The sequence below is a fragment of the Somniosus microcephalus genome, unplaced genomic scaffold (genome assembly GCF_052327205.1).
Source record: "Somniosus microcephalus isolate GS21.2 unplaced genomic scaffold, FLI_Smic_1.0 unresolved_chr9, whole genome shotgun sequence".
NCBI lineage: Eukaryota > Metazoa > Chordata > Chondrichthyes > Squaliformes > Somniosidae > Somniosus > Somniosus microcephalus.
Window position 1 is genome coordinate 17,220,136 of NW_028225187.1, and position 18,733 is coordinate 17,238,868.

The 18,733-nt window shown below is 54.2% G+C and overlaps 1 protein-coding gene across 2 annotated transcripts in view; it reads left to right on the forward strand.

The window, feature by feature from the left end:
* LOC147084834 (voltage-dependent calcium channel gamma-6 subunit-like) overlaps positions 1-17,992 on the forward strand; it is a 112,699-nt gene extending 94,707 nt beyond the window's left edge. For both annotated transcript variants that reach the window (XM_085979544.1, XM_085979545.1), the window contains 2 exons: positions 12,102-12,239; positions 15,516-17,992. In XM_085979544.1, the coding sequence (XP_085835670.1) occupies positions 12,102-12,239; positions 15,516-15,742 (365 nt within the window). In that variant the 3' untranslated portion in view covers positions 15,743-17,992. The remainder of the gene's footprint in view (positions 1-12,101; positions 12,240-15,515) is intronic.
* Positions 17,993-18,733: the final 741 nt, after the last annotated feature.

Genomic DNA, 18,733 nt, shown 5'->3' on the forward strand with positions numbered 1-18,733 from the left:
ACTCCTGTATATATTAAAATAATAACACACCGTGCATTACTGGGTATAACACTCTGTATATATTATATAATAACACACCGTGCGTTACTGGGTATAACACTCTGTATATATTATATAATAACACACCGTGCGTTACTGGGTAGAACGCTCCTGTTATATATTATACTAGCTGAAGTGCCCGGTGGTGCCGAGGCTTTTTCGAGGGCATGTTGTTGTTGGAAGAGAGAGAGAGAGTGACTGGGGGGAAGAGGGAGAGCGACTGGGGGGAAGAGAGAGAGCGACTGGGGGGAAGAGAGAGAGCGACTGGGGGGAAGAGAGGGAGGGGAGGGGTGGGGGGAAGAGAGGGAGGGGAGGGGAGGGGGGAGGGAGGGGAGGGGGAGGCGCGAAGGGAGGGCGGGGGGGAGGGGAGGGGAGGGGGAGGGCGGGGAAGGGAGGGAGGGGGAGGGCGGGGAAGGGAGGGGAGGGCGGGGAAGGGAGGGCGGGGGGAGGGGAGGGGGGAAGGAAGGGAGGGGGGGGGGAAGGGAGGGCAGGGGAGGGGAAGGGAGGGCGGGGGGGAGGGAGGGAAGGGAGAGGGCGGGGGGAGGGCGGGGAAGGGAGGGCGGGGGGGTGGAGGGAGGGCGGGGGGGAGGAGGGGGGAGGGAGGGCGGGGGGGGAGGAAGGGAGGGCGGGCGGGGGGGAAGGGCGGGGGAGGGGGATGGGGGGATGGAGGGCGGGGGGGAGGGAGGGGAGGGGGGAGGGCGGCGGCGCCCCCCCTGAGGGTCGCGCCCCCCCCCCCCCGGAGGTGAAGACCGCCGATTGCACGCGCAGCAGGAGCTGAGATGCGGGCGTCTCTCTCGGCCGGCGGGCCCGGTTGCCAGGGCAACCGTGACGCTGACCAAGCCAGAGAGAGAGACGCCGCGTCTCAGCTGCTCCTGCTGCGCGCGCGGGCCCCCCCGCGAGGGTCGCGGCGCCCCCCTGAGGGTCGCGGCCCCCCCCCCCCCGGAGAGTTGCGGCCGCACCCCCCTCCCCCCGAGGTGAAGACCGGCGATTGCGCCCGTTGCCAGGGTAACGCTGGACGCTCAGCAAGCCCCGGCAGAGAGAGGCGTCTCAGCTCCTGCTGCGCGCGCACCCTAGCGGCGCGTGGGCTGAGGCTCGGCCCTCCTGCCTTCGAGTGGGGCCGGGAGATGCCTAGCTCAGGCGTGGGTGCGGAGGAGACGCCGAGGCTTCTAGGCCTACCTGGAAAAACGGGAAAGGTAGGAAAATTAATGAGATTAGATAAGTTAATTACTTTCTAAATCATTTTTTTTAAAACAATATGTGTTTTAAAAGCATCGTTTTTTTTTAAGTTTGGAATCAAGATGGCGGCGACTCACCTCGGTTCAGAACGATAAAGCCCGGCGGCACACGCCAGCAACCCGGCGTACAATTGGTCGAGCTCGAGGTCACTCTGTCGCTAATGAGCGGATAATGAGATGCTAATGAGCGGAATGTTGAAGGTTTTTTGGGATACCGCGGGCGCAATTTTAGCCCGGCCGAAACGTAAATACGCTTAAAACCGTCTCGGAAGCGTAAGCTTTCTTTGGAGGTAACGCGCGCGTAGGTACGCCCTGTAACTTTCGAGTGCATACCCGCAACGCACACGCGATGACAGACAGACAGATAGACAGAAAGACAGAAAGACAGATAGACAGAAAGACAGAAAGACAGATAGACAGAAAGACAGATAGACAGAATGACAGAATGACAGAAGTACCGATTTATATATATAGATAACTAGCTGAAGTGCCCGGCGGTGCCGAAGCTTTTTCGAGGGCATGCTGTTGTTGGAAGAGAGAGAGAGAGCGACTGGGGGGAAGAGAGAGAGCGACTGGGGGGAAGAGAGGGAGGGGAGGGGAGGGGGGAGGGAGGGGAGGGGGAGGGGAAGGGAGGGCGAGGGGGAGGGGGGAGGGCGGGGGAAGGGAGGGAGGGGGGGAGGGGGAGGGGGAGGGCGGGGAAGGGAGGGGGGGGGAGGGGGGGAGGCGGGGAAGGGAGGGCAGGGGGAGGGGAGGGGGGAAGGAAGGGGGGGAGGGGGGAAGGGAGGGGCAGGGGAGGGGAAGGGAGGGCGGGGGGAGGGGAGGGAGGGGAAGGGAGGGCAGGGGGGAGGGGAGGGCGGGGAAGGGAGGGCGGGGGGAGGAAGGGAGGGGGGGAAGGGAGGGCAGGGGGAAGGGTGGGGGGAGGGGGAGGGGGGATGGAGGGCGGGGGGAGGGAGGGCAGCGGGCGCCCCCCCCCGAGGGTCGCGGCCCCCGAGGGTCGCGACCCCCCCCGAGGGTCGCCCCCCCCGAGGTGAAGACCGCCGATTGCGCGCGCAGCAGGAGCTGAGACGCGGCGTCTCTCTCGGCCGGCGGGCCGTGACGCTGACCAAGCCAGAGAGAGAGACGCCGCGTCTCAGCTGCTCCTGCTGCGCGCGCGGCCCCCCCCCCCCCGAGGGTTGCGCCCCCCCCCGAGGGTCGCGGCCGCCCCCCCTCCCCCCGAGGTGAAGACCGCCGATTGCGGCTGTGCGAGACGTCCGGCGGGCCCGGTTGCCAGGGTAACGCTGGACGCTCAGCAAGCCCCAGCAGAGAGAGACGTCTCAGCTCCTGCTGCGCGCGCACCCTAGCGGCGCTGGGCTGAGGCTCGGCCCTCCAGCCTGAGTGGGGCCGGAGGTGCCTAGCTCGGGCGTGGGTGCGGAGGAGACGCCGAGGCTTCTAGGCCTACCTGGAAAAACGGGGAAAGGTAGGAAAATTAATGAGATTAGATAAGTTAATTACTTTCTAAATCATTTTTTTTTAAAACAATATGTGTTTAAAAGCAACGTTTTTTTTTAAGACGCAGAAAGCGGGAAAAAGAAAGGAAAAGTTTGGAATCAAGATGGCGGCGACTCATCTCGGTTCAGAACGATAAAGCCCGGCCACACGCGCACCGATTGGCCCGGCGGCACACGCCAGCAACCCGGCGTACGATTGGTCGAGCTCGAGGTCACTCTGTCGCTAATGAGCGGATAATGAGATGCTAATGAGCGGAATGTTGAAGGTTTTTGGATACCGCGGGCGCAATTTTAGCCGGCCGAAACGTAAATACGCTTAAAACGTCTCGGAAGCGTAAGCTTTCTTTGGAGGTAACGCGCGCGTAGGTACGCCCTGTAACTTTCGAGTGCATACCCGCAACGCACACGCGATGACAGACAGACAGATAGACAGATAGACAGATAGACAGAAAGACAGAAAGACGGAAAGACGGAAAGACAGATAGACAGAAAGACAGAATGACAGAAGTACCGATTTATATATATAGATAACACACCGTGTGTTACTGGGTATAACACTCTGTATCTATATGTATAAAGCGGTTTGTCTCTCTGTTTGTCTGTCTGTCTGTCTGTCCGCTATACACGCAAAAGTTATACAGCTTACCTACACACATGTTATTTCAAAGGAAAGCATATCATTAGGGGAGTCTAATAGGCGTATTTACTTTTTGGTCAGACAAAAATTGTTCGGACATTATACAAAAAATTTTCAAAAAACGGCAACGTTCCGCTCATTAGCGTTGAGTGACGTGATGGTTGACCAATCATACAGGGGATTAAACTGATGGTTGACCAATCGGTACGTCACGGGGGGCGTTTCATTGCGTGTGTGGGCAGGCCTAATCCTTCTGAGCTGAGGTGAGTGGCTGCCATCTTGATTCCTAACTATTGATTTATTTTTCCACTTTCTGTGTGTTTATTTTGAAATATAGATTTCCAGCAAAAAAAAAGTTGGTTTTAAAAGAAAAAAAAATCCTTTTGCAAAGGGGACTCGGGCTTTCCCCCCCTCGGCAGTGGATGAGCTGCCTGCAGGCCTCAGGCCTCGAAGCCTCGGCCTCTCCTCGCCAGCCACGCCCGAGCTAGGCACCGTCCGTCCCGCTGGGCCCGCCCGCGATCGGTGCCATCTTGGTAAAGGCTGGCGGGCGGAACTGAGCCGAGCGTAGCCATCGCCGCCATCTTGGTAAAGGCTGGCGGGGCGGGAGACAGCGCTGCGCTGTGAACGTCGGCGGCAGCCCGGAGCGCGACCTGAGCTAAGGTGAGTCCGGCCGTGCCTCACGCGCTAGGCTGCGCACCGGCCGGCCCTGAGGGGGGGAAGAGAGAGAGAGAGAGACTGGGGGGGGAGAGAGAAAGAGAGTTCCTTGTGTTCCAGCAAAGATCCAGACATCAGGGACCCAAAATAAATTTCACACTAGGAACAACCAAAATTGAACAAACCACTAACTACACATACTTGGGCTTAAAAATCAGTCTACGGGAAATTTTCATCTGGCTGTGAATGAGCTGAAAGAGAAAACAAGAAGGGCTTTCTATACCATTAAAAAATCAATCCAAATAGAAATCCCAATTAGCATTTGGCTCAAAATTTTCAAATCAGTAATTGAACCAATTGCACTCTATGGCAGTGAGGTGTGGGGACCGCTAACACAACAAGAATTTGCAAAATGGGACAAACACCCAATTGAGATCCTACATGCAGAATTCTGTAAAAGTATCCTCCGGACTCAAAGGAAAACCGTAAACAATGCATGCAGGGCAGAACTAGGCCAATATCCACTAATAATCACTATCCAAAAAGAGCCACCAAATTTTGGAAACACCTAGAAATGAGCAACCCCAATGCTATCATTACGAAGCCCTGAAATGCCAAGAGAGGACCATAAAGAAGAATACCCTCAGTCAACTAGTCCTGGACTCAGTGAAGTAACTACTAACACAACTAACAATAGCCAGCCCCAGGACAGTGACAGCGTAACACAAAGAATTCGACCCAACACAATCGTCGCTAAGCAAAAGGAAAAATATCTGTCATATTGGGCAGAAACAACAAAAACCCAAAGCAAACTCAATTGCTACTTGGCCCTAAACAGACAATATAACATGGCTGATTACCTGACCAGGGTAAAGGATAGCAAACTGAGAAAAACCTTGACAATGTACAGACTTAGTGAACATAGCCTGGCGATCGAAAAAGGTAGACACAGGCAGACCCGGCTACCAAGAGAGGACAGGATATGCTCTCACTGCAGTCAGGGAGTGGTGGAGACAGAGATGCACTTCCTCACAGCTTGTAGAAAATATCAGGGCATAAGGGAGAATTTCTACCCAAAATTCACAAAAATATGCCCGATTCAGAAATTTGAATGACGACCAAAACTCCCATACCTACTAGGGGAAGAGAGAAATTGTGTAACCTTAGCGGCACACTATGTTACAGCTTGCCATAAACAGAGGGACAACCACTAAATATAAGAAAAGAGTATATACAAATTATATGAATGTATATTTATACACTCAGGGATATATCTGTTTATACACTGTATGGATAGATCTGTATTTTTGTGTACAACCATGAATGTTTTTCGATGCTTTGGCAACATAAGATGTACCTTGTCATGCCAATAAAGCAATTTGAATTGAATTGAATTGAATTGACTGGGGGGAGAGAGAGAGAGAGAGAGAGACTGGGCATTGAGAGAGAGAGACTGGGGGGAGAAGAGAGAGATGGGGGGAAGAGAGAGAGAGAGACTGCTGGATTTAGTTTGGGATTAAGCCTGGAGAGAGAGGGGGAAGGAGCGCCTCAGGCCTGGCCTGATGGACCCCTGTGAAGGAAGGAAGGAAGGAAGACGGCGAGCTCTCCCTCCCTCCCCCACCCCCTCACTCTTTCCCTCCCTCACCCTCTCTCTCTCCCTCCCCCTGTCTCTCCCTCGCTGCCCCTCTCCTCAGCCTCCCTCCCCCTCTCCTCTCCCTCCCTCCCCCTCTCCTCTCCCTCCTCCCTCCCCCTCCTCCCTCTTCCCCCTCCCCTCCTCCCTCTTCCCCCTCCTCACTCTTCCTCCCCGCCCTCTTCCCCCCTCTTCCCCCCTCCCTCTTGCCCCACCCCTCCCTCTTCCCCCTCCCCCTCTCCTCCCTCTTCCCCCCACCCTCTTCCCCCCTCCCTCTTCCCCCCTCCCCTCCCTCTTCCCCCCCACCCTCCCTCTTCCCCCCTCCCTCTTCCCCCTCCCCCCCTCCCTCTTCCCCCTCCCTCTTACCCTCTCCGCTCCCCCCTCTCCCCTCCCCGAGCCCTCATCCCCCGCTCCAATCCCTGTTTCCGCCCCGGGGCCTGGGCCTCGGCACCTGGATGAACTCGTTCCCCTGGATGTTTTTGGCGGCCTCGGCTGTCACCCTGATGCCGTTGGCCGAGGGCGAAGACGGTGACCTGGTCGGGTTTCCGCCCCGGGGCCCGGGCCTCGGCACCTGGATGAACGCGTTTCCCTGGACGCTTTTGGCGGCCTCGGCCGTCACCCCCGATGCCGTTGGCCTAGGCGAAGACGGTGACGTGGTCGCGGAAATGAATGGCCTTCAGCAGGTTCGACAGGTTCCGGGCGCGCCGGGAATCCGCTGAACTCGAGGCCCAGGCTTCCCACGCTGCTAGGCCGCGGCTCTGCGGATCCACTACAATAAAGAGAGATTCCTAAATATTAAAGTTCAGGTTTTTAAGCACCCCATAGCTAAGAAGAGAACTGCACAAAAAAACCTAACGGGGTACACACAGAAAGTGGGAAAAATAAACACACAGAAAGTGGGAAAAATAAATCAATAGTTAGGAATCAAGATGGCGGCCACTCACCTCAGCTCAGAAGGATTAGGCCCGCCCACACACGCAATGAAACGCCCCCCGTGACGCACCGATTGGTCAACCATCAGGTTAATCCCCTGTACGATTGGTCAACCATCACGTCACCCAACGCTAATGAGCGGAATGTTGCCATTTTTTGAAACTTTTTTGTATACTGTCTGAACAATTTTTTTCTGACCAAAAAGTAAATACACCTATTAGACTCCCCTAATGATAAGCTTTCTTTTGATATAACATGTGTGTAGGTACGCTCTATACCTTTTGATTGTATAGCCGGACAGACAGAAAGACAAACAGACAGAAAGACAAACAGACAGAAAGACAAACAGACAGACAGACCAACCGTTTTATATATATAGATACTAGCTGGAGTGCCCGGCGGTGCCGAGGGTTTTTTGAGGGCATGTTGTTGTTGGAAGAGAGAGAGAGACTGGGGGGAGAAGCGAGAGACTGGGGGGAGAAGAGAGAGACGGGGCGGGGGGGAAGAGAAAGAGAGAGACTGGTGGATTTAGTTCGGGATTAGCTTGGAGAGAGAGAGGGGGAAGGAGCGCCTCAGGCCTGGCCCGATCAACCCCTGCGAAGGAAGGAAGGAAGAAGGCGAGCTCTCCCTCCCTGTCCCTCCCCCTCACTCTTTCCCTCCCTCACCCTCTCTCTCTCCCTGCCCCGTCTCTCCCTGCTTTACTCTCTCTCCCTCCCTCCCCTCACTGCTCCCTCCCTGCCCCTCTCCTCACCCTGGTGCCAGGGTCAAGGATATCACTGAGCGGCTGCAGGGCATTCTGGAGGGGGAGGGTGAACAGCCAGAGGTCGTGGTCCACATTGGTACCAACGACATAGGTAAAAAGAGGGATGAGGTCCTGCAGCAAGAATTTAGGGAGCTAGGTGAAGGATTAAAGAGCAGGACCTCAAAGGTTGTAATCTCTGGATTACTCCCAGTGCCACGTGCTAGTGGGTATAGGAATAGGAAGATAGAACAGATGAATGCGTGGCTAAAGGGATGGTGCAGGGGGGAGGGCTTTAGTTTCCTGGATCACTGGGTCTGCTTCTGGGAAAGGTGGGACTTGTACAAGTCGGACGGTTTACACCTGAACCAGAGGGGAACCAATATCCTTGCGGGGAGGTTTGCTAGCACTGCTGGGGGGGGGTTTAAACTAACTTGGCAGGGGGATGGGGTACAGAGTGGAGCTGTAGTAGGGGGTGATTTACAGCCAAATACAGAGGAAAAAACAAGTCAGCTGGGAAGGCAGAGCAAACATGTGAAGGCAAAAGGGAATATGGCAGGGCTGGAAGGCATTTATTTTAATGCAAGGAGTCTTGCAAATAAGGTGGATGAACTGAAGTTGTTGTTGAACACATGGGAGTACGATATTGTTGCTATCACGGAGACATGGTTGAGGGAGGGTCAGGACTGGTAGCTCAATATTCCAGGGTATAGAATCTTCAGGCGAGACAGGGGGGGGGTGTAAAAGGGGAGGGGGTGTTGCAATATTAATTAAGGAGTCAATTACTGCTGTAAGGAGGGATGATATATTAGCGGGTTCCTCTAATGAGGCCATATGGGTAGAACTTAAAAACAAAAAGGGGGCAAGCACTTTGCTGGGAGTGTACTATAGGCCCCCAAACAGTCAGGGGGAGATAGAGGAACAGATATGTAGGCAAATCTCAGAGAAGTGTGAAAATAATAGGGTAATAATAGTGGGGGATTTCAACTTCCCCAATATAAATTGGGATAGTCAGAGTGTGAAAGGCTTAGAGGGTGCAGAATTCTTAAAGTGCATCCAGGAGAGCTTTTTGAGCCAACATGTAGAAAGTCCTACAAGAGAGGGGGCGGTACTGGACCTAATTCTGGGGAATGTAGCCGGGCAAGTGGTGGAAGTATCAGTAGGAGAGCATTTTGGCGACAGTGACCATAATTCGGTGAGATTTAAGGTGGTCATGGAAAAAGACAAAGACGGCCCGGAAATAAGGGTTCTAAATTGGGGGAAGGCCGATTTTAATATGATAAGGCAGGATCTGGCCAAAGTGGACTGGGAGCAGCTACTTATAGGAAAATCCACATCAAAACAGTGGGAGACTTTCAGAAGGGAAATAGAGAGAGTACAACGCCAACATGTTCCTGTAAAGGTCAAGGGTGGGACCAACAAGCAAAGGGAACCTTGGATGACAAGGGATATACAAAAATGCATTAGAAATAAAAGGGGGGCTTTTGGCAGTTACAAAAGACTAAAGACGGAAGAAGCCCTAGAGGAGTATAAAAAGTGCAGGGGCATACTTAAAAAAGAAATTCGGAGGGCGAGGAGCGGCCATGAAATAACACTGGCGAGCAAAATAAAGGAAAACCCTAAGATGTTTTATAAGTATATTAAGGGCAAGAGGATAACCAGGGAAAGGGTAGGGCCCATTAGGGACCAAAGTGGCAATCTGTGTGTAGAGCCAGATGATGTAGGCGGGGTTTTAAATGAATTTTTTGCATCTGTGTTCACTATGGAGAAAGACGATGCAGACATAGAAATCGGGCAAGGGGACTGTGACATACTTGAACATATTAGCATCGAGAGGGAGGAGGTGCTAGCGGTTTTAGCAGGCCAAAAAGTGGATAAATCCCCAGGCCCGGACGAGATGTATCCCAGGCTGCTGTGGGAGGCAAAGGAGGAGATTGTAGGGGCACTGACACAAATTTTCAGAACCTCTCTGGCCACAGGGGATGTACCAGAGGACTGGAGAACAGCTAATGTAGTACCATTATACAAGAAGGGTAGCAGGGATAAACCAGGGAATTACAGGCCAGTGAGCCTAACATCTGTGGTAGGGAAATTATTGGAAAAAATTCTGAGGGACAAAATTAGTCTCCACTTGGAGAGGCAAGGGTTAATCGGGGATAGTCAGCATGGCTTTGTCAAGGGTAAATCATATCTGACCAATCTGATTGAATTTTTCGAGGGGGTGACTAGGTGTGTGGATGAGGGAAATGCTGTGGATGTGGTTTACATGGACTTCAGTGAAGCTTTTGACAAAGTCCCGCATAGGAGACTGGTCAAGAAGGTAAGAGCCCATGGGATCCAGGGTGCCTTGGCGCGTTGGATCCTAAACTGGCTGAGTGGCAGGAGGCAGAGGGTGATGGTCGAAGGTTGCTTTTGTGACTGGAAGCCTGTGTCCAGTGGGGTACCTCAGGGATCGGTGCTGGGTCCCTTGTTGTTTGTGATCAACATAAATGATTTGGATGAGAATGTAAAAGGTATGATCAGTAAGTTCGCAGATGACACGAAAATTGGTGGGGTGGTAAATTGCGAGGAGGAAAGCCTCAGGCTACAGGACGATATAAACGGGTTGGTCAGATGGGCGGAAAAGTGGCAAATGGAATTTAACCCTGAAAAGTGCGAGGTGATGCATTTTGGACGGACAAATAAGGCAAGGGAATACACAATGAGTGGTAGGACCCTAGGAAGTACAGAGGGTCAGAGGGACCTTGGTGTACATGTACATAGATCCCTGAAGGCAGCGGAACAGGTAGATAAGGTGGTTAAAAAGGCATATGGGATACTTGCCTTCATTAGCCGAGGCATAGAATATAAGAGCAGGGAGGTTATGATGGAGCTGTACAAAACGCTGGTGAGGCCACAGCTGGAGTACTGTGTGCAGTTCTGGTCACCTCACTATAGGAAGGATGTGATTGCTTTGGAGAGGGTGCAGAGAAGATTCACCAGGATGTTACCTGGGATGGAGCGCCTCAGCTATGAAGAAAGACTAAACAGGCTGGGGTTGTTTTCCTTGGAGCAAAGAAGGCTGAGGGGGGACCTGATTGAGGTGTACAAAATGATGAGGGGCATAGATAGGGTAGACAAAGAGGAACTTTTCCCCCTAGTAGGGGGGTCAATAACAAGGGGGCATAGATTCAGGGTAAGGGGCAGGAGATTTAGAGGGGATTTGAGGAGGAACTTTTTCACCCAGAGGGTGGTTGGAATGTGGAACTCAATGCCTAAAAGGGTGGTGGAGGCTGGAACCCTCACAACATTCAAGAAGCATTTGGATGAGCACTTGAAATGCCATTGCATACAAGGCTATGGACCAAATGCTGGAAAATGGGATTAGACTGGACAGGGATGGATGGGCGGCGCAGACACGATGGGCCGAAGGGCCTCTTTCTGTGCTGTAAAACTCTATGACTCTATGACCCCCTCCCCCTCTCCTCTCCCTCCCTCTCTCCTCTCCCTCCCTCCCCTCCTCTCCTCTCCCTCCCCCTCTCCCTCTCCTCTCCCTCCCTCCTCTCCCTCCCCCTCCCCTCGCCCCCCTCTCCTCTCCCCTCCCTCCCCCCTCTCCTCTCCCCTCCCCCCCTCCCCTCCCTCCCCCTCTCCTCTCCCCTCCCTCTCCTCTCCCCTCCCTCCCCCCTCTCCTCTCCCCTCCCTCCCCCTCTCCTCTATGCTCCCTCCCCCCTCCTCTCCCCTCCCTCCCCCCCTCTCCTCTCCCCTCCCTCCCCCCCTCTCCTCTCCCTCCCCCTCTCCTCTCCCTCTCCCCCTGTCTCTCCCTGATTTCCTCTCTGTCCCTCCCTCATCCTCTCTCTCTGCCTTTCCTCAGAGCCCGGACGCGGTGAGCCGAAGCCTCCGTGTGCGGATCAGCGCCTCAGGGCCGGCCGGTGCGCGGCCTAGCGTGTGAGGCCCGGCTGGACTCACCTTAGCTCAGATCGTGCTCCGGGCCGACGTTGAAGCGCGCGCGCTGACTCCCGCCCCGCCAGCCTTTACTAAGATGGCGGCGATGGCTACGCGCGGCTCAGTCCCGCGTCGCCAGCCTTTACCAAGATGGCGGCGATCGCGGGGCGGGACGGGCGGTGCCTAGCTCGGGCGTGGCTGGCGAGGAGAGGCCGAGGCTTCAAGGCCTGAGGCCTGCAGGCAGCTCATCAACCGCCGAGGGGGGGAAAGCCCGAGTCCCCTTTGGAAAAGGACTTTTTTTCTTTTAAAAGCAACTTTTTTTTTTCTGGAAATCTATATTTACACGCAGAAAGTGGGAAAAATAAATCAATAGTTAGGAATCAAGATGGCGGCCACTCACCTCCGCTCAGAAGGATTAGGCCCGCCCACACACGCAATGAAACGCCCCCCGTGGCGCACCGATTGGTCAACCATCACGTCACTCAACGCTAATGAGTGGAGTGTTGCCGTTTTTTGAAACTTTTTTGTATACTGTCCGAACAATTTTCGTCTGACCGAAAAGTAAATATGCCTATTAGAGTCCCCTAATGATAAGCTTTCTTTTGATATAACATATGTGTAGGTACGCTCTATAACCTTTGATTGTATAGCCGGACAGACAGACAGAAAGACAAACAGACAGACAGACAGACAGAAAGACAGACGGATCAACCGTTTTATATATATAGATAGAAGATAGATAGATAGAAGATAATAACACACCGTGTGTTACTGGGTATAACATTAGGACACAGCATTAACGCCTCTTTCCATTCCTGCTCCACAGATCTCTTCATTGTGCTAGCTATATTAGCCCTCTTAAGCCTTTGCCTGATGGCTCTCGGTTCACTTTCCATTGTAATGGCCTTAAATCGAAATCCGGATTTCTTAATCAAGCTCTCCGCCTTTTTTTACCTACTGTCTGGTGAGTACCATCGATCATAGACGAGATTCCGTGATCATATCCACCCGTCAGACAGAGAGGAGCCCTTCATCAGCACTCTCCGACAGTCAATGTCTTGACCCCCTATCCAAGTGTTCAAATCCCTCCATGGCCCCTCGCCCCCTCCCTATCTCTGTAACCTCCTCCAGCCCCTACAACTCTCATCCTCCTGTTCAAATCCCTCCATGGCCCCTCGCCCCCTCCCTATCTCTGTAACCTCCTCCAGCCCTACAATTCTCATCCTCCTGTTCAAATCCCTCCATGGCCCTCGCCCCCTCCCTATCTCTGTAACCTCCTCCAGCCCCTACAATTCTCATCCTCCTGTTCAAATCCCTCCATGGCCCTTGGCCCCTCCCTATCTCTGTAACCTCCTCCAGCCCCTCCAATTCTCATCCTCCTGTTCAAATCCCTCCATGGCCCTCGCCCCCTCCCTATCTCTGTAACCTCCACCAGCCCTACAATTCTCATCCTCCTGTTCAAATCCCTCCATGGCCCTCGCCCCCTCCCTATCTCTGTAACCTCCTCCAGCCCCTGCAATTCTCATCCTCCTGTTCAAATCCCTCCATGGCCCTCGCCCCCTCCCTATCTCTGTAACCTCCTCCAGCCCCTAAAATTCTCATCCTCCTGTTCAAATCCCTCCATGGCCCTCGCCCCCTCCCTATCTCTGTAACCTCCACCAGCCCTACAATTCTCATCCTCCTGTTCAAATCCCTCCATGGCCCTCGCCCCCTCGCTATCTCTGTAACCTCCTCCAGCCCCTACAATTCTCATCCTCCTGTTCAAATCCCTCCATGGCCCCTCGCCCCCTCCCTATCTCTGTAACCTCTTCCAGCCCCTACAATTCTCATCCTCTTGTTCAAATCCCTCCATGGCCCCTCGCCCCCTCCCTATCTCTGTAACCTCATCCAGCCCTACAATTCTCATCCTCCTGTTCAAATCCCTCCATGGTCCTCGCCCCCTCCCTATCTCTGTAACCTCCTCCAGCCCCTACAATTCCCATCCCCCTGTTCAAATCTCTCCATAGCCCTCGCCCCCTCCCGATCTCTGTAACCTCCTCCAGACCCCACAATTCTCATCCTCCTGTTCAAATCCCTCCATGGCCCTCGGCCCCTCCCTATCTCTGTAACCTCCTCCAGCCCCTACAAATCTCATCCTCCTGTTCAAATCCCTCCATGGCCCCTCGCCCCCTCTCTATCTCTGTAAACTCTTCCAGCCCCTACAATTCTCATCCTCCTGTTCAAATCCCTCCATGGCCCTCGGCCCCTCCCTATCTCTGTAACCCGACAATTCTCATCCTCCTGTTCAAATCCCTCCATGGCACCTCGCCCCCCTCCCTATCTCTGTAACCTCCTCCAGCCCCTACAATTCTCATCCTCCTGTTCAAATCCCTCCATGGCCCCTCACCCCCTCCCTATCTCTGTAACCTCCTCCAGCCCCTACAATTCTCATCCTCCTGTTCAAATCCCTCCATGGCCCCTCACCCCCTCCCTATCTCTGTAACCTCCTCCAGCCCCTACAATTCTCATCCTCCTGTTCAAATCCCTCCATGACCCTCGCCCCCTCCCGATCTCTGTAACCTCCTCCAGACCCCACAATTCTCATCCTCCTGTTCAAATCCCTCCATGGCACCTCGCCCCCCTCCCTATCTCTGTAACCTCCTCCAGCCCCTACAATTCTCATCCTCCTGTTCAAATCCCTCCATGGCCCCTCGCCCCCCTCCCTATCTCTGTACCCTCCTCCAGCCCCGACAATTCTCATCCTCCTGTTCAAATCCCTCCATGGCCCCTCACCCCCTTCCTATCTCTGTAACCTCCTCCAGCCCCTACAAGTGTCATCCTCCTGTTCAAATCCCTCCATGGCCCTCGCCCCCTCCCCATCTCTGTAACCTCCTCCAGCCCCTACAATTCTCATCCTCCTGTTCAAATCCCTCCATGGCCCCTCGCCCCCTCCCTATCTCTGTAACCTCCTCCAGCCCTACAATTCTCATCCTCCTGTTCAAATCCCTCCATGGCCCTCGCCCCCTCCCTATCTCTGTAACCTCCTCCAGCCCCTACAATTCGCAACCTCCTGTTCAAATCCCTCCATGGCCCTCGCCCCCTCCCTATCTCTGTAACCTCCTCCAGCCCCTACAATTCTCATCCTCCTGTTCAAATCCCCCCATGGCCCCTCGCCCCCTCCCTATCTCTGTAACCTCCTCCAGCCCCTACAATTCTCATCCTCCTGTTCAAATCCCTCCATGGCCCTCGCCCCCTCCCTATCTTTGTAACCTCATCCAGACCTACAATTCTCATCCTCCTGTTCAAATCCCTCCATGGCCCTCGCCCCCTCCCTATCTCTGTAACCTCCTCCAGCCCTACAATTCTCATCCTCCTGTTCAAATCCCTCCATGGTCCTCACCCCCTCCCTACCTCTGTAACCTCCTCCAGCCCCTACAATTCTCATCCTCGTCTTCAAATCGCTCCATGGCCCTCGCCCCCTCCCTATCTCTGTAACCTCCTCCAGCCCTACAATTCTCATCCTCCTGTTCAAATTCCTCCATGGCCCTCGCCCCCTCCCTATCTCTGTAACCTCCTCCAGCCCCTACAATTCTCATCCTCCTGTTCAAATCCCTCCATGGCCCCTCGCCCCTCCCTATCTCTGTAACCTCCAAAACCCCCTGTGATCTCTGCGTTCCTCCAATTCTGGCCTCTTGAACATCCCCGATTTCCATCGCTCCACCATTGGTGGCCGTGCCTTCAGCTGCCTGGGGCCCTGAGCTCTGGAATTCCCTCCCTTAACCTCTCTGCCTCTCTCTCCTCCCTTAAGGCGCCCCAACCGCTCCTGCCCTAACATCTCCTTACGTGGCGCGGCGTTACATTTGGGTCTGGTTTGCGCTCCTGCGGGAAATCCCTGCTACGTCAGCGGCTCGTGCAGGACATTCTTTAACAGGAACTAGTGAAGGACACACAACAAGACCTCCATGTTGTAAAATAGTTGATTAAATTGACGTAAGAAAACTACTAGGCACTTGGTCTAAGCGTTAAACAAAGCTTTAATCAACTGATTTACAAGATGGAGGCCTAGTTGTGTCCTTCATTAGTTCCTGTTAAGAATGTCCTGCGCAAGCTGGGCCCGTGCCCGAGTATTTATACTCTCCCTGGACAGCACCACCCGCAGGTCGCTCAGCATTATTTCATAACTCTTTCTTTCATGAATAACTGATTCATGTCACCTGCCCTTTGACCCCCTCCCTACCTTTTTCCCCTTTGACCTACGCAGGGCTCCTGGTGAGCGTCACCCTCGGTGTGTTCCAGCGGGCCTGCGGGGCGGCCCTCCGGAGCAACGAGCTGGTGCGCGTGGAGTTCGCCTACATGTGGTCCTTCGCCTGCGCCGCCGCCGCCGCCGCCATCGTCGCCTTCGCCGGTCTCTGCTTCCTCCTCGTGGCCTACCCCGGGACCCTGCGCAAGATCTGCTGCTGCTGCCCGAAGAAAGGAGGAAGCGCGTGACGCGGACCGGGAGAAGGGAGTAGGAGGAGGAGTGGGGTGGGTTTGGGCGGGGCGCGGTCAGGGGGGAGCCGAGAAGAACGCTCGCCACCCAAACCCAAAGCTAACCAGGGCGAGGTGCCTTCGGGCTTGAGACTGGGGATCACGACTGTGTCAACGTGGCCATTCCCTTACCTCGAAGGCCGTTGGTTGTCTGCTCGCGTCTGACAGTCTGTCGGATGCGAGCAGAAGGTTCGGCACTCCGGGATCCAATCGTGCTCCGCCTGTACCCGTGCTCTGATGGTGAATGAAGTTGTCGAGCATCTTGCCTGATGGCTGGTGGAAAACACAAGATCTTCTGGTCACCACATTGCAGGAAGGATGTTATTGCACCAGAGAAACATAGAAGATAGGAGCAGGAGTCGGCCATTCGGCCCCTCGAGCCTGCTCCGCCATTCAATGAGATCATGGCTGATCATCCAAATTCAGTACCCTGTCCCTGCTTTCTCCCCATATCCCTTGATCCCTTTAGCCTTAATAAATACATCCAACTCCTTCTTGAATATATTTAATGAATTGGCCTCAACTGCCTTCTGTGGTAGAGAATTCCACAACTTCACCACTCCCTGGGTGAAGAAATTCCTCCTCATCTCTGTCCTAAATGGCTTACCCCTTATCCTTAGACTGTGACCCCTGGTTCTGGACTCCCCGGTCATCAGGAACATCCTTCCTGCATCTAGTCTGTCTAGTCCTGTTAGAATTTTATAAGTTTCAATGAGATCCCCTCTCATTCTTCTAAACTCCAGTGAGTATAAGCCCAATCGACCCAATCTCTCCTCATACGTCATTCCTGCCATCCCAGGTATCAGCCTGGTGAATCTTCGCTGCACTCCCTCCATGGCAAGAACATCCTTCCTCAGATAAGGCGACCAAAACTGCACACAATACTCAAGGTGTGGTCTCACCAAGTCCCTGCACAACTGCAGCAAGACATCCTTGTTCCTGTACAGAGGAGGGTGCAAAGGAGATTCACGAGGATGTTGCCGGGGCTGGGGAATGTTAGCAATGAGGAAAGATTGTATAGACTGAGGTTGTTTTCTTTGGAGCAGAGGAGGCTGAGGGAAGATCATAAAAACATATGAATTAGGAACAGGAGTAGGCCATTCGGCCCTTTAAGCCTGCTCCGCCATTCAATGAGATCATGGCTGATCTTCTGCCCGAACTCCAGTCACCGGCCCGATCGCCATATCCCTTGATGCCCTGACTAGTCAGAAATCTATCAACTTCTGTTTTGAATATACCCAACGACTGAGCCTCCACAGCCCTCTGGGGCAGAGAATTTCAAAGATTCACCGCCCTCTGTGTGAAGAAATTCCTCCTCATCTCAGTCCTCAATGGCCGACCCTTTATCCTGAGGCTGTGGCCCCTGGTTCTGGACTCCCCAGCCCAGGGGAAACATTCTCCCAGCATCCATCCTATCAAGCCCTGTAATAATTTTGTATGCTTCAATGTGATCCCCTAATTGAGGTGTATAAAATTATGAGGGGCCTCAAACAAAGTGGGTAGGAAGGACCTATTTCCCTTCGCAGAGCGGTCAATAACCAGGGGGCATAGATTGAAGGTAATTGGTCGGGGGTTTAGAGGGTGATGCGCTATCAATTACTCATAAAAGACGGTGAGTTAGGAGAGTAACTAAAAGGCTTTTATTAGCAAAGAACAGAGCATGCCTCTCGTGGTTGACTGGGTTCCAAGAAGGCAGGGGGCTGCAGAGCAGTCACCTTTATACCTGGGCCTGTGGGTGGAGCCAGGGGCGGAGCCAGCAGAGACACGCTGAGGCATGCCTAGATACAACAGTGTGCAACAACAACAACAACAACGGTGAACAACAATAACAGTGGTTTACCACAGAGGGGATTTGAGGAGAACGTTCTTCACCCAGAGGGTGGCGGGGGTCTGGAACACACTGTCTGTAAGGGTGATAAGGGCATAAGAACATAAGATGTAGGAGCAGGAGGAGGCCATTCGGCCCGTCGAGCCTGCTCCGCCATTCAATGAGATCATGGCTGATCCGATCTTGGCCTCAAATCCACTTCCCTGCCCGCTCCCCATAACCCTCGACTCCCTTATCGTTCAAAAATCTGTCTATCCCCAACTTAAATATATTCAATGACCCAGCCTCCACAGCCCTCTGGGGCAGAGAATTCCAAAGATTCACCGCCCTCTGAGTGAAGAAATTCCTCCTCATCTCAGTCCTCAATGGCCGACCTCTTATCCTGAGACTGTGACCCCTGGTTCGAGACTCTCTCCAGCCCAGGGGAAACAGCCTCTCAGCATCGACCCTGTCAATCCCCCTCAGAATCTTATACTTTTCAATGAGACTCCCTCCCCTCCCTCAGTCTCCAAACTGTGGGACTCCCTCCCCTCCCTCAGTCTCCAAACTGTGGGACTCCCTCCCCTCCCTCAGTCTCCAAACTGTGGGACTCCCTCCCCTCCCTCAGTCTCCAAACTGTGGGACTCGCTCCCCTCCCTCAGTCTCCAAACTGTGGGACTCCCTCCCCTCCCTCAGTCTCCAAACTGTGGGACTCCCTCCCCTCCCCCAGTCTCCAAACTGTGGGACTCCCTCCCCTCCCTCAGTCTCCAAACTGTGGGACTCCCTCCCCTCCCTCAGTCTCCAAACTGTGGGACTCCCTCCCCTCCCCCAGTCTCCAAACTGTGGGACTCCCTCCCCTCCCGCAGTCTCCAAACTGTGGGACTCCCTCCCCTCCCTCAGTCTCCAAACTGTGGGACTCCCTCCCCTCCCTCAGTCTCCAAACTGTGGGACTCCCTCCCCTCCCTCAGTCTCCAAACTGTGGGACTCCCTCCCCTCCCTCAGTCTCCAAACTGTGGGACTCCCTCCCCTCCCTCAGTCTCCAAACTCTGGGACTCCCTCCCCTCCCTCAGTCTCCAAACTGTGGGACTCCCTCCCCTCCCTCAGTCTCCAAACTGTGGGACTCCCTCCCCTCCCTCAGTCTCCAA